This window comes from Erinaceus europaeus, chromosome 12 (genome assembly GCF_950295315.1).
Source record: "Erinaceus europaeus chromosome 12, mEriEur2.1, whole genome shotgun sequence".
In the NCBI taxonomy this organism is placed as follows: domain Eukaryota; kingdom Metazoa; phylum Chordata; class Mammalia; order Eulipotyphla; family Erinaceidae; genus Erinaceus; species Erinaceus europaeus.
This window is the reverse complement of record NC_080173.1, coordinates 84,262,407-84,288,995: the sequence shown is the minus strand read 5'-3', so window position 1 is coordinate 84,288,995 and position 26,589 is coordinate 84,262,407. Positions and strand designations below refer to the sequence as shown.

The 26,589-nt window shown below is 42.5% G+C and overlaps 2 protein-coding genes across 4 annotated transcripts in view; one reads left to right on the top strand and one right to left on the bottom strand.

Annotated features, from left to right (window-relative positions):
- The window catches only part of RABEP1 (rabaptin, RAB GTPase binding effector protein 1), a 90,928-nt gene extending 83,016 nt beyond the window's left edge, over positions 1–7,912 (top strand). For all 3 annotated transcript variants that reach the window (XM_060204242.1, XM_060204243.1, XM_060204241.1), the window contains 5 exons: positions 1,861–2,050; positions 3,571–3,626; positions 5,077–5,175; positions 6,123–6,239; positions 7,316–7,912. In XM_060204242.1, coding sequence (XP_060060225.1) covers positions 1,861–2,050; positions 3,571–3,626; positions 5,077–5,175; positions 6,123–6,239; positions 7,316–7,417 — 564 coding nt within the window. In that variant the 3' untranslated portion in view covers positions 7,418–7,912. The remainder of the gene's footprint in view (positions 1–1,860; positions 2,051–3,570; positions 3,627–5,076; positions 5,176–6,122; positions 6,240–7,315) is intronic.
- Positions 7,913–10,093: 2,181 nt separating this feature from the next.
- NUP88 (nucleoporin 88) overlaps positions 10,094–26,589 on the bottom strand; it is a 36,804-nt gene continuing 20,308 nt past the window's right edge. Inside the window, exons 8-17 of the mRNA XM_007521285.3 lie at positions 23,904–24,002; positions 20,600–20,690; positions 17,222–17,323; positions 14,475–14,633; positions 14,089–14,214; positions 13,852–13,917; positions 13,085–13,165; positions 12,498–12,624; positions 12,115–12,233; positions 10,094–10,332 (exon numbers count right to left, since the gene is read on the bottom strand). Coding sequence (XP_007521347.1) covers positions 10,269–10,332; positions 12,115–12,233; positions 12,498–12,624; positions 13,085–13,165; positions 13,852–13,917; positions 14,089–14,214; positions 14,475–14,633; positions 17,222–17,323; positions 20,600–20,690; positions 23,904–24,002 — 1,034 coding nt within the window. The 3' untranslated portion in view covers positions 10,094–10,268. The remainder of the gene's footprint in view (positions 10,333–12,114; positions 12,234–12,497; positions 12,625–13,084; positions 13,166–13,851; positions 13,918–14,088; positions 14,215–14,474; positions 14,634–17,221; positions 17,324–20,599; positions 20,691–23,903; positions 24,003–26,589) is intronic.

Sequence of the window (26,589 nt, the reverse complement as noted above, 5' to 3'; positions counted from 1 at the left end):
TTTTGTTATAGTTATTGTTGTTATTGATGTTGTTGTTGGATAGGACAGAGAGAAATGGAGAGAGGAGGGGAAGACAGAGAGGGGGAGAGAAAGACAGATACCTGCAGACCTGCTTCACCACTTATGAAGTGACTCTTACAGGTGGGGAGCCGGGGCTCGAACTGAGATCCTTATGCTCGTCCTTGCCCTTTGTTCCACCTGCACTTAACCCGGTGTGCTACCGCCCGACTCCCCACTTGTCAGTTCCCACACGGCAGTAGGTCTTCCCACTAGGTCTTCTGCCATCCTAGGATGGTCTAGACCTGAATTCTCTCCTCCCTCCCAGAGTCTTTTCCTTTGCTGCAACTGAGTGGTGTTTAGTATTCTTCCAGATAAGCCACAGCCAGTTTTAGAAGTTTTATCTGGAAAGCCCTATACCCTATACCCTATACCTATAGGAATACCTATATTCCTTAGCCCCCAGCCTTAAGCAATTACTAATTTACTTTCTGTCTAATTTTGCCCCACCCTGGACCTCACATGGAATCATACAGTTTGTAATCTATTCTGTTGGCTTGTTTGTATAGCATCCACTGTTCAAGTTTCAGCCATGTTGTGCCTTGTATCAGTACTTATTTCCTTTTTTGTGGCCAAGTAGCAATCTACTGTGTGGATATTTTGTTCACTCCTCTGTCTGTCTGAGGATATCTGACTTATTTCTGCCTTCATACTTTTTGAGTGATGTTAACCTGTACATGCAGGTACAGTTTTAAAGGTGGACATGGCTTTTGTCTTGAGTCTAATAAACCTAGGATTGGAATTGGTCATATGAAAATTTTATGTATAATCTTTTGAGGATTACTCCACGTCCTCAGCACATCTGTTACTTCACTTTCTGATTTTAGCCCCTCTGGTTGGTGCAAATTGTTATCTCATTGTGATCTTTATTTCCCTAGTGGTTGTTGATAGTGTGCATGTTTTAATTTATTTGTCATTTGTGGATCTTCATTGGAGAAAGTCCTATTTAGATTACTTGCTCATTTTTCAAAGAGAAAGGGGAGGTTGGGGAGGTGGGGAGAAACCATAGCATCAGTGCTTCCTCTGGTGTGGGGTTTTGGGCCTCCTCTGCTACTTGCTCCCTGCTCTCCTTGTCATCTGCCTCCTCTCCTCTAAGTTACAGTGCCAACTCCTTTACTGGCATTCTGGGGAGAACTCACTCTCCTTCCTGGTATCTGAGTGATATCTGAACTGGTATCTGAGTTCTCATCAAAGAGAAAATTGTGGGAACCTGACTACTTTTGCCATTAACTTTTGGCAGGGAAGAATCCTCTCTTCCATGTTCTCTGGAAACCTTTTATTCTTAGGTTTAAAAAAAAAAAATTCCAGTGCTGGAAGATAAGGTAAGTACATGCTCTTACCAAGCGAAGTCCCTTGGGCTCAGGCCCCAGCAACACATGGGGTCACTCTGGACAGCTTGGGCACAGCTCCATGGATAGGGAAGTTGTGTGAGGAAAACAAATAGTTCAGTTCACAATACACAATGGCTGGAATTCTTTTTTTCTTTTTTTTTTTTTTTAAACTTCTCAGCTCCTGGCTTATGCCAGTGCCAGGGGTTGAACTTTGGACTTCAGAGGCTCAGGTGGGAAAGGATTTTGCATAGTTATGCTCTCTCCCCAGCATGGAAGTATCTTATTTCTACAATGTTAATATGACCTGGCACTTGCCCTCTGTCTGAAGTTCTAAGTGGATTGAAATACAAAACCTTAATTATTGGGCCATTTTAAACAGCTTCTGGAATGTAAGCTGTAGAAGATCTTTACCTTCAAGTCTTTGTTTTCTTTCGCCCTCACAACCCAGTAACCGTTTGTGTTTTTAATCCAGGCTCTCCGGGAGTTGGTACTGAAATACCGTGAAAACATCATTAATGTGCGCACAGCAGCTGACCACATGGAAGAAAAGCTGAAAGCGGAAATACTGTTCCTTAAAGAGCAGATTCAAGCAGAGCAATGTGTAAAGGAAAACCTTGAAGAAACTCTACAGCTCGAAATAGAAAACTGCAAGGAAGAAATAGGTGAAGATGCAAGCATAGTCTAGAATTGGGAGCACTGAAAAAACGTTTTTCTTCTAATTATAAGAAGTAATATTCAGGGGAGTCGGGCTGTAGCACAGTGGGTTAAGCGCAGGTGGCGCAAAGCACAAGGACCAGCACAAGGATCCAGGTTCGAACCCCGGCTCCCCACCTGCAGGGGAGTCGCTTCACAGGCGGTGAAGCAGGTCTGCAGGTGTCTATCTTTCTCTCCCCCTCTCTGTCTTCCCCTCCTCTCTCCGTTTCTCTCTGTCCTATCCAACAATGACGACAATAATAACTACAACAATAAAAAAAACAACAAGGGCAACAGAAGGGAATAAATAAATAAAATAAATTTTTTTTTTTAAAAAAAAAAGTAATATTCAGAGGGCCGGTTGGGAGGCAGCAGGTTAAGTGCACAAGGTGCAAAGCACAAGGATGGGCGTAAGGATCCTGGTTTAAGCCCCCGGCTCCCCACCTTCAGGGGGGTCGCTTCACAAGCAGTGAGGCAGGTCTGCAGGTGTCTATCTCCCTCCCTCTGTCTTCCCATCCTCTCTCCATTTCTTTCTGTCCTATCCAACAACAGCGACAGCAATAATAATAATGATGATAAAACAACAAGGGCAACAAGAGGGGAAAAAATAGCCTCCAGGAGCAGTGGATTTGTTGTGCAGGCACTGAGCCCCAACAATAACCCTGGAGACAAAAAAAAAAAAGTAATATATATCCCAGGATATGGAAAACAACCAGGTACAGGAATGAATGAATGATTTAGTGCCCATACTTCTTGAGGTTCTAATGTCGCCAGTAATTGGGAATTAAAAACAAAACACACAGTAAAAACTTCTTTGTCTTTTTACTTATCTACTTGGGTAGAAACAGATAAATCAAGAGCAGAGTGGGGAGATAGACAGGCAGAGAGACACCTGCAGCCCTCCTTCACTACTTGTGAAGCTTCCCACCTGCAGGTGGGGGCTGGGGGTTTAAACCCAGGTCCTTGTGCATTGTAGCATGTGTGCTTAACTAGGTGTAACGGCACCTGCCTGGTTCCACTTCATTGTCTTTTTAGAAACTCAGATAAACCACATCACTGAGGAATATTTTAGCTGAGTGGCTTCTTTTTTTTTTTTTTGCGATGTTCTAACGGACTCCTAATTTGAGTCACACCACTAAATTATATTAATATTTAATGGAGAAGTAGTTTAGGAAAAAGTACGCCTTTATATTAGATCGAGTTTAAGGTGAATGGGTGTTTTAAGGAAAACAAAATTGGGGGACCAGGTGCACGTGGTGAGTGCACACATGACAGTGAGTTAAGGACTCAGTTTCAATCCCTGGGGCCCCACCTGCAGGGGAAAAGCTTCACAGGTGGTGAAGCAGGGCTGCAGGTGTCTCTGTTTCTTTCCCTCTGTCTCTCCCCGCCCTCAGTTTCTCTCTATCCAATAATAAGTAAAAATAATTTTTAAAAATATTTTGTAATAGAAAACAATAAGTGCTGACACTTTTTTTTTTTTCCTTTCTAGCCTCCATTTCTAGCCTAAAAGCTGAATTAGAAAGACTAAAAGTAGAAAAGGGACAGGTAAGTTCTTAAATTAATTTTATCAACAGCTGTAAATTATTGAATTCTATTGTGCTAGACTCAAGAAATGAAAAATAGTCATAGCCCATGCTTCCATGGAATTTCAGTCTAATGGAAACAGAACAGGGATAAGGGCATGATGCTGGGAGCTGAAGTGATTTATTGAGTCTGCTGTGAAGCAGGCTGTGTGTTGACTGGTGAACAGGGAAGATCAAGGTGTGCTGTTGGCTAGTGGTGGTGTTGAGAAGATGGGCAAGGCGTCCACGCTCTAGACAAACACTCATATACAAAATCTTTGTAAACAGTAAAGGTCTTCTAGCTAACTTAGAGCCTTCTCTTAGACAACAGAAACACTTGAATAGAGGGCCGACCCCTTCCAATCTCCTTAGTGGCTGGTTGGTTTTCACGCCCTCTCCCTCCACCCCACACACCTGGCTCCACCCTGCCCCACACCTTCGTCCTGTTCTCATGCTCAGCCTACCCTTTCCAGCTCTTAATATCATGGACTGCACTCAAACCGTTCACTCTTTGAACTTGTCCTTTTCTCCTAGTTTAGCAACTTGTTCATGTCTTTACTTTCTAGCCTTTTTTTGAGGGGGGCATCATGGTTATCACCAGGGATTTGGGACTATATTTTAACACTCCCAATGGCCTGTTCCCTCCATTCTTTTCCATATGTATATGTATGTGTATGTATGCGCCTAACGCGCTGCGCTACTGCCTGACTCCTGACAGAGCATTTTGATACCTGCCATTCACCCGCTTTTTTCAGACCATGTCTCTTTCTCCTCCTTGCCACCCTTTTCTTTCCCCAGTAAAAATTTTCATCTTTGGGGCCAGGCAGTAGTGCAGCGTGTTAAGTGCAAGGACCTGGGCACGGATCCCTGTCCGAGCCCCCGGCTCCCCACCTGTGGGGTGGGGTCGCTTCACAAGCAGTGAAGCAGGTCTGCAGATGTCTTAGCTTTCTCTCCCCCCTTCGCTGTCTTTCCCATCTCTCTCAGTTTCTCTCTGTCGTATCTAACAACAGTGACAACAACAATAATAAGAACAACGATAAACAAGGGCAACAAAAAGGGGGGAAAATAGCCTTCAGGAGCAGTGGATTCGTAGTGCAGGCACTGAGCCCAGGCAATAACCTGGAGGCAAAAAAATAAAATTTCACCTTTAAATATTCAAGAGGCGTTTCTAGTTTTTCTGGCAGAATTAAATGTTCTTTCCCCCATGTTCAGCTGCCATAATTACTTGTCTCCCAATTTCTCCATTCGAGGACCTTAAAATATAGCATGTACCCAGTAAATGTTTAATGAAAGCAATGTCTTGATGAATTAATAGAAGGTTAAAGGTTGAGAACTGTGCTAAGCATTGTCCGTATCTGAGCTGACCTGAGAGCTTGGACACAATTCTCCAAGCCACGGGCTTTTAAAAAATGCTTTCTCCTCCTCAATTTCAGTTGGAATCTACATTGAGAGAGAAGTCTCAACAGCTTGAGAACCTTCAGGAGATGAAAGTCACTTTGGAAGAACAGTTAAAGAAAGAAACTGCTGCTAAGGTGATACTTTTTTGAGTAACAATCAAAAAGCAGTGCTGTGAATGGATGACATCTTGCTTAGTTTTCCTTTTATTTTAAATCCTGCTGCTTTGAATACGGCCACCTTCTGAAAGTTGGCACGATTTTCTGCTTGCAGATGTGAAATGAGTTCATCTTAGAGCTGGGTCAGATCTGCTAACTGCCAGCTCTGGAGGCCAATTAACTTTTTAGGCATTGGGCTAAAAGACCCCAAACCAAAGGTGGCACAACCAATAGCTGGAAGCACTGCTCTGAATGTGTCATTTCCATTTGGCTTTTATCTATCAGATAATGCATCAAACCATGCTTGCTGCCTGTTACATAGATTAGTCCACTTAAAATAAGGGTACAGGAGGCCAACTGTAGGGAAATTTCCTAGAAATGGTCTCAGTGTAATTAGACCTTCAGGTGCAAAAACAGTGTAGGTGGCATCCCCTAACCATTTGCTTACAAGGTTCCTATTGTTTTTCTGTAAGGAAGATTGGAGATAACTAGGGCTGCCTGGGTCATATTTATTTAAAAATTTGCTGGCAGATGCTTTGCTGAGTTTTGGTTGTCAGAGGAAACCCCCAAAGTTTTTATCCCTGTTGCTGTGATAGCTGCTGATTTTCAGTTGCTTTTTCTTGATCACCAAACTGCTGGGGATGGTGGTGGTGGCAGCAGTGGTGGTGGTGGTGGTGGTGGTGGTGGTGGTGGTGGTGGTGGTGGTGGTGGTGGTGGTGGTGTGTGTGTGTGTGTGTGTTGGGGGGATAAGGTTTGCAACATTTCAGTTTACTTTAGGATCTGGAGCTTGAAACTTAGGCAGCTTGTACTCTAACCATATATATATATTATGAACACCCAGTCTTCTCTAGAAGGAAACTACAGGTTCCTAGATTTCCTACATGGCTCTGACGTTTAATCCTCATTCAAAACTTTATACTTTTTAGGTCACCATGGAACAACTAATGTTTGAAGAGAAGAGCAAAGCTCAGAGATTGCAGACAGAACTAGATGTCAGTGAACAAGTCCAGAGAGATTTTGTAAAGCTATCCCAGACCCTTCAGGTGAGACATTTGGGACCCCTAGATGAGACACCAAAGCAGTTTAGCATGTCTTGTTACCCAGGAGAGGCCTGCCAAGTCCTGACTTGACTTGCTAGAGGTTTAGAGGCTTTGCTTGCCCCCAGGGTGACTTCAGATGTGTGTCTGGTCACTTGAGCCAAAAATCAGGTTTGTGATTTGGATTCATCCGTCTTTAAACTCTCCAGCACGTGATGTAAGCCCTTCTCAGGCATGTCCCTGTTTTGTTCTTTTCTGCCTATTTTGTGTCCTAAAAACAAACCAACAACAAAAAAACACTACTATGGATTCTTGTTGAGAGGATAGTTTTTTGTTTTTTAATTAGAAGATGTATTTCCTGTTGTCCTTTTTTTTTACCATCTTAATTTTGTTGTTTTGCTTATTAGAGCACTGCTTAGCTCTGGCTGAACCTGAGACTTTAGAGCCTCAGGCTTGAGTCTTTTTGTATAGCCATTATGCTATCTATCCCCCCTCCTTTTTTTTTTTCTTTTTATCATCTTGGTCCTCTTTCAGGAACTCTATAAGGTTTATCCTCTCCTCTCCATGGAATCATCTTAATTCCTAGGCTACACTACAGTGTCACCTCACTTTTCCCCATCATGCTATCTGATGACTGCCTACTGGCATTTAGTAATATTGTACTGATACAAGTACCCTCCTCCTCCCCCACCAGTTGAAGTATGGGCTCTTACTCATATGCATGGTCTTAGTACCTTACATTGGATCTGTTTCATGTTTGAATTTAATAAGAGTTTTTTATTTGATTTGATAGAAATTGTGGGGCAAGGGGGAGATAGGGAGAGACACCTGCAGCACTGCTTCACTGCTCGTGAAACTCCCTCTAGAGGTGGGGGTAGGGGGCTTGAACTTGGGTCCTTGTGCATAGTAACATGCACTTTATCAAGTGTGCCACCACCCAGCCCCAAATTTAAGTCTTCTTACTGGCTTTTTTCTATGAAGTGACTATTCTCTGGTGATTTAATCTGCTTTATCTCAGCTAAACCAAAGTAAGCTTCAGAAATCTAGGCACCTACACTCACCTCACTGTTTAATTTCTCTAGGTGCAGTTGGAGCGGATCAGACAAGCAGACTCCTTGGAGAGAATCCGGGCAATTCTGAACGATACCAAACTGACAGATATTAACCAGCTTCCTGAGACATGACACCCTGATAGCAGGACTCTAGCCTGCACTTTTTAACTCATCTTTAGAGCAACATTAATTACTATTTAACTCTTAACTGAAGAAGCTGAAGTCACAAAAAGAAAAAAAGAAGAAAAAAAAAAAAGGAAGACTGAAGAAAAGCTTTTTTCTAGTGGGAGAAGACTGTGCAGCATGAGAACAGCAAATGGCAGGGTAAACTGCAAGAGACCTCAGGTGGGAACACTAACGAGAACTCAGAACTGACTCCACCTGCTGTGGGATCAGACTTGGGGATGGAGAAGGTGCTGCTTCCTTGCCTGCATTATCCAACATTTCCTACTCTCAAGCAACATCCCAGTAGTGTTTGGAATTACATTTTATGTTTGTAGATATTGGAAGAGAGAATGTTTTCTGTTAACTAGAGTTCATCAGTAACAGTATTCAACTAGCAGAGGTATAGAATGCCGAATGAATATTTTATATTAAAATAACAATGAGTCTGTGAGCAGAACATTGGCTAGTGACTGTATTTCCTAGCTCATTGCCCCCGTCCCCCACCCTCTTATCATTTTACCTTGTGTTGGGAGGACTGCAAATGCTACTGAAATCTGGCTAAACCATAAGATGATTGGGGGGAAAAACACCAAGAACTGAATTGTGAGCATTTGAAACCCTGGCTGGGGCTGTATGTATTAGGATTGAGATTCAAGGAAGAGCACGAGAAACCTTGGAAGCACTTTTTATGCTACCTGTATGCTTGTAGGCCCACAGGGATTAGGGGCAAGCTGAACTGGTACCTACTCTTTAGTCAGAGGAAGATAAAATAAGCTATGTCTGATAACATTCAGTAAAAAATCATAAATACGCTTATTTTGAAATCAGTGGGCCTATCAAATGCGAAAGTACTAACAATTAGGTCTGACAGATACTGCTTGGTATTTTTCCTTTATAATTTAGACCCGGAGTGTGATAATACTTGTGGTTCATTGGGAGAAGCCCAGCTGGCATCTTCAGTTTGGAAATCTTTGGCTATTTCTGAGGGTAGATTCTAACCCTACCTGGAGAGAGCTCCAGCGAACAGGTAGTCTTTGTCACAGCCTATGGAGTGTTGCTGCAAGCACAAAGGATTGGCATTTGCTCACTGTCCACCTGCTGCAGTACTATATGCCAGTAGGTCACACTGCAGCTCATGAAAATGGTTCAAAAGTAATATACTGTCTTGTTTTTTTTTTTTTTTCTTTTTTGTGATTCCTATTGTATAAAAGCAGGGTACTTGAAGGAACTTTACAGGAATTAAGTGGATTAAGTAGATTGATTAGCTTACTTAAAGCCACCATCAACTTAAGAATTTATAGTGAATTGTTATAAGTGATAACTGCATACCTCATATCTTGGGTTACTGTAGTTTTGCATCATGATTATGAATTTAAAAGTTAAGGCTTATTATGGAAATAATGCTATATAGGCTTGCCATGCATGAACCATTATTTTAATTGGTTTAAAGTTCCTTTGTATAAAGGTGTTACTTGGTTTAGATAAAGAAAACACATCATTTAGTTCTGGGGAGTTTTATTAATTTCCAAATGCAAGCCAAACTTTTTAATTACGACTTAAGACTAGACCCTTAGTCTCCAAAGCGTCTTTGTTTCTGACTATGGCAACTGACACTGCAAATCAGGATGGGTGATTCATGGTCTCCCTGAGCTACAGCTCCCAGGGGGCTACTCTGCTGACATCAGGCGTCTTACAGATGCTTTTCTTCACTAGATGGTACTGAGCCAGTAAAACCATCAATTAAGGAACTGTAGTTGGTCTCTACTGGCAGATACAAACTGTTAGGCTCCACTTTGTGGAGTAAAATATGCTAGGAAAACCCAAACCAAGACTCTGGGTTTTGATAACCATTGTGACATTGCCTTGGTAAAAAACAATTCCTTAAGCTGGGTTTCTGTTTCATTTCATTGGGAAGTGATAAAAAGGGCGGGGTTTAGTACTTCTAGACAGAAGAGCAATTTGGTTTCATGAGTGTTCCGGTGCTTGTATTCAGTCTGTAAACATGTTCTCAAGCATGTCTAACCCAACTTACCTCTTACCTGGAGCCTATTTTACCATGTGGCTTATTAAAATTGGCAGCCACTCAGCTATTTCTCTGCAGGTATATATTACCTTTCAGAACTCATATGGTAGGTCTAAAAAGATTACTGAAAACTAACCGAAGATACAACTGTGTACCACATACCAAACTATATTTTTCTCCCCTTGAGGTCTTACACCTATTACAACACAGACAGCACAGCCAGACTCAGCTCTAAAAGGGAATAATGCCTGTCGAGGAAGTCAGCTAGCAGTGGCCTTACAACTGTGGACCCTGAGCTCTGCCCCAAGCAGATTTTAGGTGTAACTGTTAATTGTACTGTGAAGGCGTGTCCTTAAGAAAGTGTTAAAATTAAAAAAAAAAAAAAAAAAGCTGCTGCCTAGTATATACTGTGTGGTCTTTTCCTTTGTATTCTAGATATTTTTTCCATCATAATTTTGGTACTGCTGCATTCAAATGTAACTCTTATTCAGTATTAGAGAAAACCTAGTGAGATTCATGGAGCTCTAGCAGTGTGTAACTGAAAGCTCAGGATTTTGTTGTGAACCCCAAGCCTTTGCTGTATAGAATTATAGACTTGAGCTTATATGAAACACATTCCAAATTTTACATAAAAGAATTTATTCAACAGTTATAAAACAAGTATAAAAAAATGAACAACCACACCAAACTTGATCCAAAATGCCTCTTTATAAATTAGGAAATGCTACTCTTTCAATGTGAGCTTTAAGTCTTCACTTAATGTTAACTTCCTTTGTAAACTTGTTCCTGGTGGTGTCAGAAGTTTACATGATTTCGGATGTCATTGATTTGCTTCACCATTTCTCTTATGTGTTCACCCCTGTAAAGGCATTAAGTTACTCACCTTTGGAAATACAATGAATGAACCATTTTCTTGTTAAAAATTAGGGGACAGTGTGGAATTGTACCCCTGTTATCTTGTACTTTTGTAAACCAATATTAAATCATTAAAAAAAAAATTTCAGGGGGTCGGGCAGTAGCGTAGCAGGTTAAGCGCCGGCATAATGATCCTGGTTCAAGCCCCTGGCTCCCCCCCTGCAGGGGAGTCGCTCCATAGGCGGTGAAGCAGGTCTGCAGGTGTCTGTCTTTCTCTCCCCCTCTGTCTTCCCCTCCTCTCTCCATTTCTCTCTGTCCTATCCAACAACAAAGACATCAATAACAGTGATAATAATAACTGCAACAATGATAAAAACAACCAGGGCAACAAAAGGGAAAAAAAAAATGCCTCCAGGAGCAGTGGATTCACGGTGCAGAAACTGAGCCCCAGCAATAACCGTGGAGGCAAAAAAAAAAAAAATCAAACTAGAGGGCCAGCAAGATAGCTCACCTGGACAGCGTGTCTGCTTTGTTATGAGTAGAGCCCAGGGACAAGCTGGCCCCCAATACACTTGAGAAAGTTTTGGCGCTGTGCTCTCTCTCCCTGTCTTTATCTAAAAAAATGTCAGCTCAAGCAGTGAAGCTACAGTAATGGTGGGGGAAAAGGTTAAAACTAGTAATAATTGGTATATCTTAGAAGTGCTTCCTATAATCTGCAACTTAAAAGGTCGTAGATGAATAGCAGCAGCATTCGCACTATTTGGCTCCTACTGCACGCACTGAAGGAAGATGCTTTGGTGCCAGGGTCTCTCTCACTCTGCCTCTAATAGTAGAGGTAATAAACAGTGATAGATGCAACTGCTAATATTCTCCCCACACAACTAACACTCAGCATGTCATAAACTACACACATTTTATTCATACCTACTACTTATCTAATGACGAAAAACTCATGATCATCTTTGATGCTCACCAGGACACTTTTTACTTAGGTTTCCACCAAATTTGTCCCTTTTCATCACCATCATAGCTACTCACCTTTATCTCTCTCTCTCTCAATACTCAAAAGAACCATAGGCTCCTATTTTAAATATATTTCAAAATAAACTCATCTGATCAAGCCACTCCCTTGCCCCCAAAAGCTCCTGTTTTCAAAGGATATCCTAGTTCCTTTCCTTTGAATAACAGGCCTTTTCTTAAATGACTGACTTCACAGACTTAACTCCTGTGGTCCTCTACTAATCCAACACTACTCCTGGTGACTTGCTATTTTCTCAACATACTGACGTCAGATTGGAACTAGTTTTGAGTATGTTCATTAGGGGGAATACCTTAACCACATGATAAAAATCCTATTACAGGGATTTTACTGGGGGTAGCGCAGTGGGTTAAGCGCAAGGACCAGCTTAAGGATCCCGGTTCGAGCCCCCAGCTCCCCACCTGCAGGGAAGTCACTTCACAGGTGGTGAAGTAGGTCTGCAGGTGTGTCTTTCTCTCCCCGTCTTACCCTCCTTTCTTCATTTCTTTCTGTCCTATCCAACAACAGCGACATCAACATCAACAGTAAAAAACAAGGACAACAAAAGGAAAAATATTTTTAAAAAAACTTCTACAAAATCCTATTACAGGAAAATCACTTTATTTTCACACACACTAATCTCTTAAGTCTATATCATACGGCTTCAGTCCTAGTAACTACTTACCATACAAATGCCAAGTGATCTTATATGGGTAGAGAAAGGTGAGTTGGCATACTGAGAAAAACTTGACAGGTAGTATTACTTACTCCTCCTTCAGGACAGACTGGATGCATTTTCTCTGGTAGGCACTGAGAGTAATGGTTGGTTTTTGAGGACTTAGTACCTTTTCCATCTTTCGTTGCTGGTAGTCTTTTTTCATAGTAACCTTAAGTATTGAATAGAAAAAACACTTTGCTTGTGGTTTGATACACAATTCATCTGTTCCTTTTAGACTTTATTGTAAGTAATCACTTTCTGAGGCTGGGAAGACAGCTCACTGGTAGTGTGCAAGACCTGCCAACCTGAAGTCCAGGCTTAATCCTTGGCACATATGCCGGAGCTAAGCAGTGCTCTGGATCTTTCTCTAATAAATTGCTTTCTACTGCACAAGCTTGTAGAACACACTAGTAAAGAATCCGGCCATTCCCACCTGTTTGATGGCATTGCCCAAATGTCGAAGCTGGTCAGGTATCAGCTGTAACTCTTTCTTCATATCTCTCTCACTATCAGAGAGAACTGGGAGCTGAGAGTGAAAACTGTGAAGTACTTTTTTCATCCTTTGGAAAAAAACATCTTTCAGTTTAAGAGCTCTGACATTCGGGGGTAGGGTGGGCTGGGGAGGTGGTATAATGGTTATGCAGACTTTTATGCCTGAGATTCCGAGGTCCCAGGTTCAACCCCCAACAACACCATGAGCCAGAGCTGAACACTGCTCTGGTTAGTTGGCTGATCCGTATCTATCACGATGATATAAAATAATATTTTTTAAAAATCTGTTATTTGGGAAAAGCATAATCGTAACTAAAGCTCCTAATTCATGAATGTAGTGTCTGTGAAGGAGATCCCTACATAACGGGTTAAAGAAACCACTGTCCTCCCTGATGTAAACCTCAGAGAAGGGAGAGGGGAATAGATCAGTTCTACGTCCCTTCCATTTTCCTTAATGCTGCTAGTAGTCAAATATTCTCCAGCTATTATTACTGGAGCAGGGAACTGAATGTTCTATGATCTACTGACCTGTTCATGATATCTTCTTGTTTTTCCTTGGCTTCCTCATATTTATCAGCTAAGCGTTCAGCCATTTCCCGCAAGCTTTTCCTAGTGGCATTTAAAACAGAAACAAAACAAACCCTTGGGGTCCACCTTGAGGGTGAAGCTAACAGATCTAATTCAGCATCTTAGGGTGAAATACAATTCTTGGTGGTAATATGTGCACTCAAGACAAGTGCACCACTGCCCAGCCTGTGAAATACGATTCTGTTCTTACCAAAATACTGTTTTGTTTCTGCACAGTGGCAAAGAGGCAGGGACAGAGTGCCAAAGGGTCCACAGCACTGACACTTCCCTCAAACCGGTAGGGATAAAAGATTTAAACTCGGGGGAGTCCGGCAGTAGTGCAGCGGGTTAAGCGCACATGGCGCAAAGCTCAAGGACCAGCATAAGGATCGCAGTTCGAGCCCCCGGCTCCCCACCTGCAGGGGAGTCACTTCACAGGCAGTAAGGCAGGTCTGCAGGTATCTATCTTTCTCTCCCCGTCTTCCCCTCCTCTCTCCATTTCTCTCTGTCCTATCCAACAATGACGACAACAATAACTACAACAACAATAAAAAACAGAAGGGCAACAAAAGGGAAAATAAATAAAAATTTTTAAAATTAAAAAAAATTTTTTTTTTAAAAAAAATTAAAAATTTTTTTTTTAAAGATTCAAACAGGTTGGACAAACGACGAAGCAGCACAGCTGAGCTACTGCGTCAGGTTTTTTTCTCCCTCCTTTTGGCACTTACCTCTCCTCTCGACAGCAACTGAGGTCTTCTAATTGTTTCTTTTTTTGTTCACATAACAATTTGACCCTTTAAGAGCAAAAAGAAATAAAATTTAGGCTGGGGAAAAAGCTTCACTGCCCGAGGCTCCTGCTTGGAGCCCCATTTGTGTTGAGAAATTTTAATCAGAAGCTTGGTCTAGGCTGTCTATGCACATTATTAGCCAGCCAGGGGCTGATAAGTGAACAAAGGCAACCCTACCTCCGCTGAATCTCCTCCTTTGCCAAGTCCTGTTTAAGAATGTACTGTTCTCGAAACACCTGAGTGGCTCGACTGATAAGCTGCAAACACTCGTCAGGGGGAGGGGCTGTATCTTTTTCAGATGATCTTTTAAAAAAAAACAAAACAAAACTCGTTACCTTTCATATTTGAGTAAAATAACTGAAAATACAAGTCACGGATGCTTTCCCTGTTCTTACATCCTCAAGTGCCTCTCTGTATCCGTTCTCTCCCTCTACTCGTTAGCACAGCCTACATTCATTCCCACGCCAACATAGTACACTGCATATAAAATGAAATCGCTGGGACAAACTGTGATTATGAAAACGTGGCAGTTAGTTAAGTCTGCTCTGCCTCAAACCCCATACTTCAAAAACGCTGGGTTTGCAACGCTGCGCTGCAGAATGCTTCTGATATGCTTTTCAAAGGAATCTGGTGCTTCTGCCAGAATGCGAAGGGGAGACTCTGCTACTTCAACATCTTCTCGGGTACAAAGCAGGGGAGGAGACACTGGATGAACTGTGCTTCTGTAAAACAAAATAAAATTATATAAAAAGAAAGTCTACCATGGAGTTATTTACTACGAACACTTAAAAACACAAGACACATTTGCTGAGAACTTTGAGGCTGGGGTAGACAGCGTAATGGTTATGCAGACTTTCATGCCTGAGGCTCCGAAGTACCAGGTTCAGTCCCTGCACCACTGTAAGTCAAAGCTGAGTCTGAGGGGCTCGGTGGTGGTGCACCTGTTAAGCGCCTAAGTCACAATACACAAAGACCAGGATTCAAACCCCTAGTCCCCACCTGCAGGGGGAAAGCTCTGCGAGTGGTGAAGCAGGGTTGCAGGTGTCTGTTTCTCTCCCTACCTCTCCTCAATTTCTGGCTGTCTCTACCCAATAAATAAATATAATTGAAAAAAAAATTTTTTTTAAAAGCTGAGTGCACTCTTTTTTTTTTTTTTTTTAATTATAAAAACCTATGAAGTAGGAGGCCGGGTGGTAGTGCAGCAGGTTATGCACACATGGCGCAAAGAGCAAGGATCCGTGCAGGGATCCCGGTTCGAGGCCCCAGATAGCCGAGGCGGGGAGGGGTTGCTTGTGTAGTGACCCCCCCCTGCAGGTGGGGAGCCGGGGGCTCAAACCAGGATCCTTATGCTAGTCCTTGTACCTTGCTCTACCTGTGCTTATCCCGCTGCGCTATTGCCCAACTTCCTTTTTTTTTTTTTTTTTTAATTGCCACCAGGACTGTCGCTGGGGCTCAGTGCCTGTACAAAGATCCAATGCTTATGGAAGCCACTGTCTTCTTTTTGACAAGACAATGGAGACAGAGGGAGTGAGAGACACCTGCAGCACAGCTTCACTACTCAGTGTGGCTCTCCCTGCGGTCAGATTTGAACCTGGGTCCTAGCACATGATCGAATGTGTGCTCAACCTTGCATACCAAAACATGGCCCCTAGAAAGAGTATGTTTCTTCAGTAACTTTATTACTTTTGTTTAGCCTTGCAAGTTTACTATTGGTGGAGCCAAGTATCTATGGTGAACTAGTTTGTTTTTTTTTTAAGATTTATTTATTTCCTTTTGTTGCCCTTATTTTATTGTAGTGATGTTGTTCTTGTTATTAATGTTGTTGTTGTTGGATAGGACAGAGAGAAATGGAGAGAGGAGGGGAAGACAGAGGGGGGAGAAAGACACCTACAGACCTGCTTCACCGACTGTGCAGGTGGGGAGCCGGGGGCTTGAACCGGGATCCTTACGGCTTCTGCAACCCCCTGCGCTACCGCCCGATTCCCACTAGTTTCCTTTCTTAACAGCATAACTTCTGAATCTGCAGAGCCTAGCAGTTCCTCAAAGGTCGGTAAATCAATGCTATTAAGTATTTTGATTTAGGTCAGTGTCTGGAAGTGCATGAGTTGAATGGATGCCAGTAAAGTGTGTGTGTCTAGTAAAATAAGACAAAGTATGTGTGTGTGTGTGGGGGGTGACTGGTGGTCAGACAGGCTCAGTAAGGAACTACTGCACCTACATTAATAAAAGCCAGACAGCAGGTTAAGCGCACATGATGCCAAGGGCCGGAATAAGAATCCCAGTTTGAGCCCCCGACTCCCCACCTGCAGGGGGTTCGCTTTACAGCTGTTGAAGGAGGTCTGCAGGTGTCTATCTTCCTCTCCCCCTCTCTGTCTTCCCCTCCTCTCTCCATTTCTCTCTGTCCTATCCAATAACAATGACATCAATAACAACAATGATGATAAACAACAAGGGCAACAAAGGGGAAAAATAAATAAGTCAAACCCAGAAAGTCTGAGCTCAGTGGTACTCCTTTCTACCAGAGCTCCATATTCTACGCGCCCCAAGGCTGCAAGTGCGCGGCAACTTCGCAGTCTCCAACATGGGGGTGACTGTGCTGCCTTTACAGTAAGTACTGCTTTGACGACAGCAGGCAGTACAGGCAAATGCTTGACTTCTGAGCTTGGCGCATACAGTTTGCTAGTAATTAAGTCCAATTCGAGCGAGGGGATTTGGTATTTAATATTAGATTCTTCCCCACACTCTGAAGTAAAACAAGGAACATGTATGAGAGTATCAGGCAGCCTGGAAAGTGACACACTGAACTCTCAAAAGCAGGAGCTTCATCCTTGGCCTCCCGGTGCCAGAGTAATGCTCTGGTTTCTGGAAGGAAGAAAGGAAGGAAAAGAGGGAGGGAGGAAGGAAGGAAAATAAAAAAGGGAAAGAGGAAGGAGAAGAAAAGAAAGAGAGAAGGAGAGAGAAAGGAAAACCTTCCAGAGATGGCAGGAATAATAAAAATATTAATTCTTCCTGCAGCAGCGGGGCGGGCGGCACAGTGTATGCGCGTTGGACTCTCAAGCATGAGGCTGCCAGCTGATGCCCAGCACCACATGTAGTACCAGAGTGATGCTCTAGTTCTCTTCCTCCCCTCTCCTTCCCTTCATTAAATTTGAAAGGAGGAAGAGAAGAAGAAATATTCATCTTTCCATCCCTCAAGTCAGAAACCAGAGCAAAAACTATGTATCATTAAACCTATTACTAACAGCATTTTCCCACTGTAGATTTTTTTTAGAATTACTGAGAGCTGTGTAGAAAATAAAATGGCACGCACAATAAAGGCCTTATGAGGCATTCATAGGTACTGGTGATGCAGATCATCGTGGGCCCCAGAATGTCAGGGACAATCCAGAATCCTCGAATTGGAGCTGGTTGCCTAGAAAAACACAGGCACAGTTAAAATTATAAAACCGCAAATGTAATGGAATCAGAAACACAGTTGAGGTCCATGGCCTTTTAAGGCTGGGATACCAGCTGCTTGGCCCACGCGGTTAGTATCTTGCTAAGGTAGGGGGCCTGGAAATCTGATTCATTTGACAATCTATCACTTCAATATGCCTCTTCAGATGCCATCCCAGGAACTCTGCCTCGTGGTGCTAACTGTATAATTTCAGATTAACATAATACACTGAAATTAGTTCTTCGTGACTTTCTGCCTAGACTGCATCTAAGCTCATTATTTTCATATAATTATTTTTTCCTTTATTGGGGGGATTAATGGTTTGCATTGATAGTGAAATACAGTGATTGATACATATATAACATTTCTCAGCTTTCCACATAATATTCTAACCTCCACATAAGTCCTCCTCTGTCATCATGTTTCAGGACCTGACACTCCTGCCCCAGAGTCCTTTACTTTGGTACAACACAACAAATTACTTTCATATTGTTATTGAAGTGCCCAACTCAAATGAAATGGTCAGACTAGAGGGCTCTGAATTCCAACTCCATCAGGACTGGGAGAGAGAAGAGGAATAATAAAAAAAAATCTACCTGTGAAAGCTGATAAATAAGACAACTATTACCCTGACATTATCAGAAGTAGATTATCTACAAATTAAGAAAGAAAGACAGACAGACATACAGGTTCTGTTAGTGATTACGAGGCTCTAGGACAGCGGATAGAGTTCCACACCACTCGCACCACCAAAGTTCTGTGCCCCCACATGCCTCCATCGCTCCTCCCAGGTCATATGTAGGTATGAGCTAACTATTTATTTTTCTTTTTTCAAGTTCATGTGCTGCAATTTTCTATAGTCTACATATGAGTGAAAGCACCCTGTAGTTGTCCTCCTTCACTTCCTTCCTTCTTTCACTAAGCATAAGCACTGCCATGTTATTGGGGTCACTTATGAGGTGTATGTCAACTGTCAGTACATACTGTCTACTCAAAACAATTCACAGTTCAGAAACAGCTAACTTCACAGAACTTGAAAGTCAATGCCACGTTAAAGAGCCAACACAGCTCAATAGCTATGGCGGGACTGAACTTCCTGTGTATTTATTTTCTTCTCAATTTTTATTATTTATTTCACAAGAGAAAGAGAGGTAGGAACACCACTAAGGCATATGCTGACGGCCTCAGGCATGTATGTTCCATGACTAAGACATTTCCTCAGCCACTTAATCTGAGTTCTTCTCCGAAGAAACTGAGAGCCATGTGCCTCAGGCAGGATTCTTTGCTGCCAGCTGTCTGTGTGCCAGAGCCCACTGCTGCCTCCAGACGGACAAACTCGCCCCTAAGGGAGACTTCAGTGTGTTACCCACTTTTTTTCTCTACCCATTTCTCACAAAGAAATAAATCTCCAACAAACACACAGACGGATAAAAGAACACAACTTGGGAATCATTCTATCAACAGACATCTCCCTTTATTCTAAACCACGTTAATGAGCATCTACTATGTTAGACGCCGAGTAAACAGCAATTGTTGACAATATACAGTATAAAACAAACACACCTGGTCTCTGTCCTCAAGAAACATACATTCTAGTAAACAGTAACAGACACTAAACAAACACAAAAATCCATTATAATATATGCTACAAACACATAGTAAATAGCAGCCAGGAAGTTAGTACAGCGCCCAGAGCGCTGGACCTAAAAACGTGAGGTTCCAGGTTCAGCCTCCAGCATGCCATGAGTGATGCTCTGGTCTTCTCTCTCTCATGTTAATAAATCTTTAAAAAGAAACGGGGAGGTGGGAAGGAGTAGTAATATACCCAGTTGAGTGCACATGCTAACAAGCTGAAGGCCCCAGGTTCGAGCCCCACTCCCCACCTGCAGCGAGGAAGCTTCATAAGCAGTGAAGCAGGTATACAGGTATCTCTTTCTCTTCCATTCTTCTCCCTCTCAATTTCTCTCTGTCCTATCTTAATTAAAGTTTTTTTTTAATTAAAAAAGAAAAAATAGCTGCCAGGAGCAGTGTATTCTTTTTTATTTTAATTTTTATATTTATTTATTTTCCCTTTTGTTGCCCTTGTTGTTTTTCATTGTTGTTGTAGTTATTAGTATTGTTGTTGTTATGGATGTCATCGTTGTTGGACAGGACAGAGAGAAATGGAGAGAGATGGGAAGACAGAGAGGGAGAGAGAAAGATAAGACACATGCAGACCTGCTTCACCGCCTATGAAGCGACTCTCTTGCAGGTGGGAAGCCGGGGCTTGAACCGGGATCCTTATGCCGGTCCTTGCGCTTTGCACATGTGCTTAACCTGCTGTGCTACCGCCCGACTCCCAAGCAGTGGATTCTTATGCAAACACCAATGATAGCAATAAATAAATAAATAAATAAATAAATGGAAAAACAGACGTAAGAAATAAGGGGCTGGATAGTGGCTCACCTGTTACAAAGCACAAGGACCCAGGTTCAAGTCCTAGTCCCTATCTGCATGGGGAAAGCTTTGCAAGTGGTAAAACAACGCTGTAGTTGCCTCTCTCTCCCTCTCCATCTCATCTTTTTTTTTTAATTTTTTAATATTTATTTATTTTCCCTTTTGTTGCCCTTGTTGTTTTATTGTTGTTGTCGTTGTTGGATAGGACAGAGAGAAATGGAGAGAGGAGGGGAAGACAGAAAGGAGGAGAGAAAGACAGACACCTGCAGATCTGCTTCACCGCCTGTGAAGGGACTCCCCTGCAGGTGGGGAGCTGGGGGCTCAAACCGGGATCCTTAAGCCGGTCCTTGCGCTTTGCACCACGTGCGCTTAACCCGCTGCGTTACCGCCTGATTCCCACCTCTCCCATCCTCTTGACTTCTGGCTCTCTATCCAATAAAGGTAATAAGAAAATTAAAGAATTTACTTTAAAAAAGCACACAAAAAAATAGGAAATAAGAAAACCTTAAGTTTGACTGAAGAAGCAAGGTAGGCCTGTCTGAAACACAGACGTTAACCTTAGACAGAATAAGAGTTTGACAAAGACAGAGAACTTGGAATATAAGTGAAGAAATACTTCCCAGGCCGACAGCTCCATTTGAAGTAGCCTTAAAGCAGGGAAGAACATCTGATGAAATGATACTCTTAGGATCTTAAGTACCAACTATGAAATTTACTGTCAAATTACCCAGATTTGAATCAACTATAAGGTATACTCATGGAACTGAATCAGTAAGTGAACAAGTCTGACCTGTGTATACAAGGGGAGCTCCTTACCTACATGGCAGTGGTTTCGTGCAAAGGATGTGTTCCACAAAACATTTCTGTTCTGAAGCGAGTTCTTGTAAACTATCCTTATCTTCTTCATCTATAAAATAACATATAAACTTATAATAAGATAAAAATTAACTGATGTTTAGAAAACATCTCCACCCTACTCCACTAGGGAAAGATAGAAAAAGGCTGCGGGTATGGATCGACTTGTCAGAGTCCCACCTTCTGCATCCATAAAGATCTTTGGTCCATACTCCAGAGGGATCAAGAATAGGGAAGCTTCCAATGGAGGGGATGGGATACGGAACTCTGGTGGTGGGAACCCTTATCCTACAATCTTGTCAATCATTATTAAATCACAAATAGAAAAAAAGTCTCCAAATTAAAGGCATTTAAGTCCTTGTCTCTTTGGTGTATAAGATCATACCTTTCTTCTTTCTATAGTGCCTATCTTAAGAAGAAAAACAAATTTTTCTTAGTCCCCCCCCACTCCCAGCCTACCCCAGTCAGGGCTTGCACACGTAGGATTTCACTGCTCCCATGTTGACTTTTTCATTCAGAGAAAGACAGAGATTAAGAAGCAGAAACGCACATCGGTTTCCCCACACACACATGGAGATTGGGCTCAAGTCAGATCTGAGCACATAGCAATACACATCCCTAACCAGTAAACCCATTCTCCTTCCCACAGATCGAGTTTCTAGATGAAGAAAAGCTTCACTGACAGTAACCCCAGAATTCATTCCTTCTGTCTCTTCCCCATACCAGCTGGCACTGCTCAGCCACCTACAGACTTTCCTTGGTGCTATCCATGGTGCTCCGATGCAGAGGCGATTAACGGGACCTGGGGATTCAGTCCACCTCCTGACCCCAGGAATTTCATTTTTATTTTATTTTTGTAAATTATCTTTATTTATTAGACAGAGACAGCCAGAAATTGAGAGGGAAGAGGATGACAGAGAGGGAGAGAGACAGAGAGACACTAGCAGCCCTGCTTCACCACTCGCAAAGCTTTCCCCCTGCAGGTGGGGATAGGGGGTTTGAACCTGGATCCTTGCGAATTTAACGTGTGCTCAACCCAGTGCACCACCCGGCCCTGGAATTTCATTTTTGTACTATGTGCACTTAACCCGGTGTGCCACCACCCGACACCCAGGAATTTCATTTTTATAAGTTATTTTGAGATGTAATTCACAATACCACACAACTCACCCTCTTTAAGTATATGATTCAATGGCTTTAGTATATTGAAAAGATTTTTACATCTATCATAAAAAAATTTTAGCTTACTTTTTATTACCCTGTTTTATAGGTCCACAGATAAAGGAATTTTGCATTAAGGTAAGATAATTAGAAAATTGTGAGGCTTTTTTTAATTATTATTTCTTAACATTGTATTATCTTTTTTTTTTTTTTTACCAGAGCAATGTTTAACTGTGGCTTGTGGTGGTACAAGAGACTGAACCTGGGACTTTGGAGCCTCAGACATGAGAGTCTTTTGCATAACCATTATGCTATCTACTCTCAACCAAGATTAGCAAACTGACCTCATAGGATGAGTTTGCAAGTGTTTTCTATTTTATGAGAAAATGTTTAAAATTGCTATTATTTCTTTAAATGTGATGTCATCTGCCTGGAGCTTTTCTTTTCTTTTTTTTTTTTTTATTGTTGTAGTTATTATTGATGTCGTTGTTGTTGGATAGGACAGAGAGAAATAGAGAGAGGAGGGGAAGACAGAGAGGGGGAGAGAAAGACAGACACCTGCAGACCTGCTTCACCGCCTGTGAAGAGACCTGCCTACAGGTGGGGAGCCGGGGGCTCGAACCAAGATCCTGACGCCGGTCCTTGAGCTTAGCGCCACCTGCGCTTAACCCGCTGCGCTACAGCCCGACTCCCTGCCCGGAGCTTTTCTTTCCGGGTAGTTTTGGCATACAAATTTCCTCTCTTGTTATATATGTCAGATTTCCTGTACTTGAGCTGATCTTAGAAACTGTGGGGGTGTTTGTCTTGTAGCTCTGGAGTAAGCCCTATGCATGTGTGCCGTCATTACTCCTGGTCAGCTTTTTCATTCTTTGTATTTCAGACTGAAAGAGAAATAGGAAGAGGGAAAGACATCACAGTACTGGACCACTTCCTGGTATTAGGATGCTCCCATGTGGTGCAAGGGCCCACGCCTAGGCTGCGCACAGAGCAAAGTGTGCAGAGGACTAGGCAAACTATCACCTGGCCCTATGCTTGGGTATTTTTCATCTTTGTAAGATTTGTCCATTTTTATCTAGGTTATCTAACTGGCATACAATTGTTCACAGTTTTTCTCTATATTCTTCACACCTGTAAGAGATCAATGTTAATATCTCACCTTTCATACCTAACTGTAGTAATTTGAAACTTCTTTTTTTTTATCTCCTGGTTTACCTAAGTGTGATGATTTTATTATCTTTCCAAAGAACCAATGTCTGGTTTCACTGACTTTATCATTTGCCCTTTAAGAAATAATTGTTTAGGGTCAGGTGGTGACGCACCTGGTAAAACACACATTACAGTATTTAAGCCCCTGGTACCCACCTGCAGGGGGAAAGCTTCACGAGTGGTGAAGCAGGTCTGCAGGTATCTGTCTGTCTCCTCCCCTCTCAATTTCTGTCTCTATCCAACAATAAATAAATATTTTTTTAAAAAAAAAGTATTTATTATTTACTTTCATGGGAGTTATTGCTGTGGCTCTGTGCTTGTATAAACAACTCACCACTCACAATGTCCATTTTTTTCTTTTTTCTTTTTCTTTTGCTTGGTAGGACAGAGAGAAAATTGGGGAGGGGAGGGCAGAGAGGGAGAGACACCCAAGAGGTATCTGTAGCTCAGCTATACGAACAGTTTGTGAAAATTCCCCCTTGCAGGTGGGGGCTGGGCGCTTAAACCCAGGTCTTTGTGCACAGAAATGCATGTGTTCAACCAAATGTGCCACAGCCCGGCTCCAAAGATTTCTTTATTAACAGAGGAAGAGCTAGAGCATCACTCTGGCATACGCAGTGCCAGGGATTGAACTTGGAACCCTATGCTTGAGAGTCCAATGCTTCATCCACTGTGCCCCTCCTAGGCTGCTCATTTTGTTCTGCCATCCTTTCCCTACCCCCAGAACCCTGCTCTGGTATACACAATGCTGCAGATCAAACCTAGGACCTCATGTTTGCCAGTCCCATGCTTTATCCACTATGCCACCTCTTGGGCTGCTCACTTTTCTATTTTAAATTACCTTTTTGACAGAATCAGGTTAACATACTAAACAAATAAACGAGATCACTTAACTCACCTGATCTAAGAAATTTCTGGAGTTTATGAATCCAGGTTAGCCCAACACTATGTACACCTGCTTCATGAGTACAGTGGTATCTTGAGGGACACTTGGGATCTATAAGTTGAATTAAAGCTTTTAATATTACATTTCCTTTAAGATCTATTTATTTTACACACACACACACACACACACACACACACACACACACACACACACACACACACTACATCACAGCAGCACATCAGAGAGAAGGAGAGAGAACCAGAACGAGAACCAGAACAGAGCATCATCTGGTATAATAATGACACTGGGGACTCAACTCTGGACCAAATGCTCAAAAGTCCAACATTATCTACCCCCTGGCCCACTGGAATTACATCTACTGCTGAAACTGATATGGAAAGATACAGACCCTTTTTACTGTGGTGTTATGAGAGTCATTTAGAAAATTTAAAGGTTGAATTCAACTTATTTTTTTAAGATAAAAAAAATCAAGAATTTTATTTGTAATGCAGAAAGCACCTGTGTAGATAGGAAAAAACCACCAAAGCTGAGAAACTCCAAAAAATGTTAAGTATAACTCTGTGTTGTCACTAGGGCTTCATCCCTCCAAACTACCTTGTTGAGAGACACCACAGCATAAAGCTTCCCTCAGTGCCACTGTACGTCCATGGATTTACCAGGGGCTTGAACCACTGGTGTCTTTGAGTGTCATTAATAAATACAATCCAGATATGTTATCTTCTAAGTATTAACACAACAGAATTCCCCCCAAAATAGAAAAATTGGTTAGCAGGAAACAAATTCACTTGTGCCTCTCTGCCCAGTTCTGTGCTTTTATTCTTAAGGACTGAGTGTGAGCACATGGGAATACAGGCTAAGGGGCAGCTTCACAAGTAGTGAAGCAGTGCTGCAATGTCTGTCTCTTACCTGTATGTTAAAAAAAGAAAAAAAGTTCATGGGAGTCAGGCAGTAGCGCAGCGGGTTAAATGCAGGTGGTGCAAAGTACAAGGACCGGCAGAAGGATCCTGGTTCGAGCCCCAGGCTCCCCACCTGGAGGGAGTCCCTTCACAAGTGGTGAAGCAGGTCTGCAGGTGTCTATCTTTCTCTCCCCCTCTGTCTTTCCCTTCTCTCTCCATTTATCTCTGTCCTCTCCAACAATGACATCAACAACAATAAACAAAAAAAAGGGCAACTAAAGGTAAAATAAATTAATTTTTTTCCCTCCAGGGTTATTGCTGGGCTCGGTACCTGCACCCCGAATCTGTTCCTGAAAGCCATTTTCCCCCTTTTGTTGCCCTTGTTGTTGTAGCCTCGTTGTGGTCATTACTGCCATTGTTATGTTGTTCGTTGTTGGATAGGACAGAGAGAAATGGAGAGAGGAGGGGAAGACAGAAATGGGGAGAGAAAGACAGAAACCTGCAGACCTGCTTCACCGCCTGTGAAGTGACTCCCCTGCAGGTGGGGAACCGGGGGCTTGAACCGGGATCCTTATGTCGGTCATTGCGATTTGCGCCACATGCATTTAACCCGCTGCACCACCGCCCGACCCTCTAATTTTTTTTAAAAAAGCTCACACTAGTGTGATAGACAGTAAGAATCCAGAGGAAGGGGAGCTATTATGACTGAAGAAATGGAAGGCTGGTGAAACAGCTCCCACGGCCAGCTCAGTCCTGGTTCCCACTGCATTGAAGGAAGCTTGTGGTCTCTCTCACTCTTTCTCTTTCCCTGCCTTTCTGCTGCCTCTGTCTCTAGCTTTGAAAAAGAAAACAAAGACCAAATCTCCTGGCGTCAGTGGACATGTGTATGTATGGAGTCACAGCAATAACAGAAACAAAAAAAAGGTAACTAAGAACAGTAACTCTGTGGAAAACCTATGCTACATTTATCAGTACTCGCATGCATTTTAGCATTTGAATAATAAAATCTACTTTGGATTGGGTCAAAAACCTCAATTATAAACATGGGTAGAACCAAACTGAAGACCACTATCTATATTTATTTCTAGTATCACTTATTTATTTTGCTTTACAGAAGCACTGCTCAGCTCTGGATTACAGTGATGCAGTCCCAGATGAAGCCTGGGACTTTGGAGCCTCAGGCATGAGTCCCTTTGTATAACCACTATGCTATCTCCCCAGCCCCACACCATTATCTTAAAACTGAAAATTTGCTCAGTTTAGGTTCCAATTTCTTGAGCCTAAAGTATTAATGTGGTGGCTAAAAGGCCAAAACAATCGAATTTCCCCCCCATTCTTTAAGGAAACACTATGGGAAGTAGTGTGTGGGTTAAGCGTACATGGCACAAGAACCAGAAGTAAGGATCCCAGTTTGAGCCCCCGCTCCCCACCGGCAGGAGGTCACTTCACAAGTGGTGAAGCAGGTCTGCAGGTGTCTTTCTCTCCCCCTCTCTACCTTCTCCTCTTCTCTCGATTTCTCTCTGTCCTATCCAACAGCAGTAATAATAATAGCAACATTGACAAATAACAAGGGCAACAAAAGGGGGGGAGACACCACTATAAATAATGTGTGTATACGTGGCCCCCACTGCTCCTGGTGGCCTGTCCTTCCCTCCTGATAGAGACAGAGAGAAACAGAGAGGGATGGAGGGAGGCAGAGTAGTGAACAGTGAAGAGAGAGAGACAGCTGTAGCACAGCCCCGCCACTCGTGAAGTCCCTGCAGGTGGGGACTGGGGGCGTG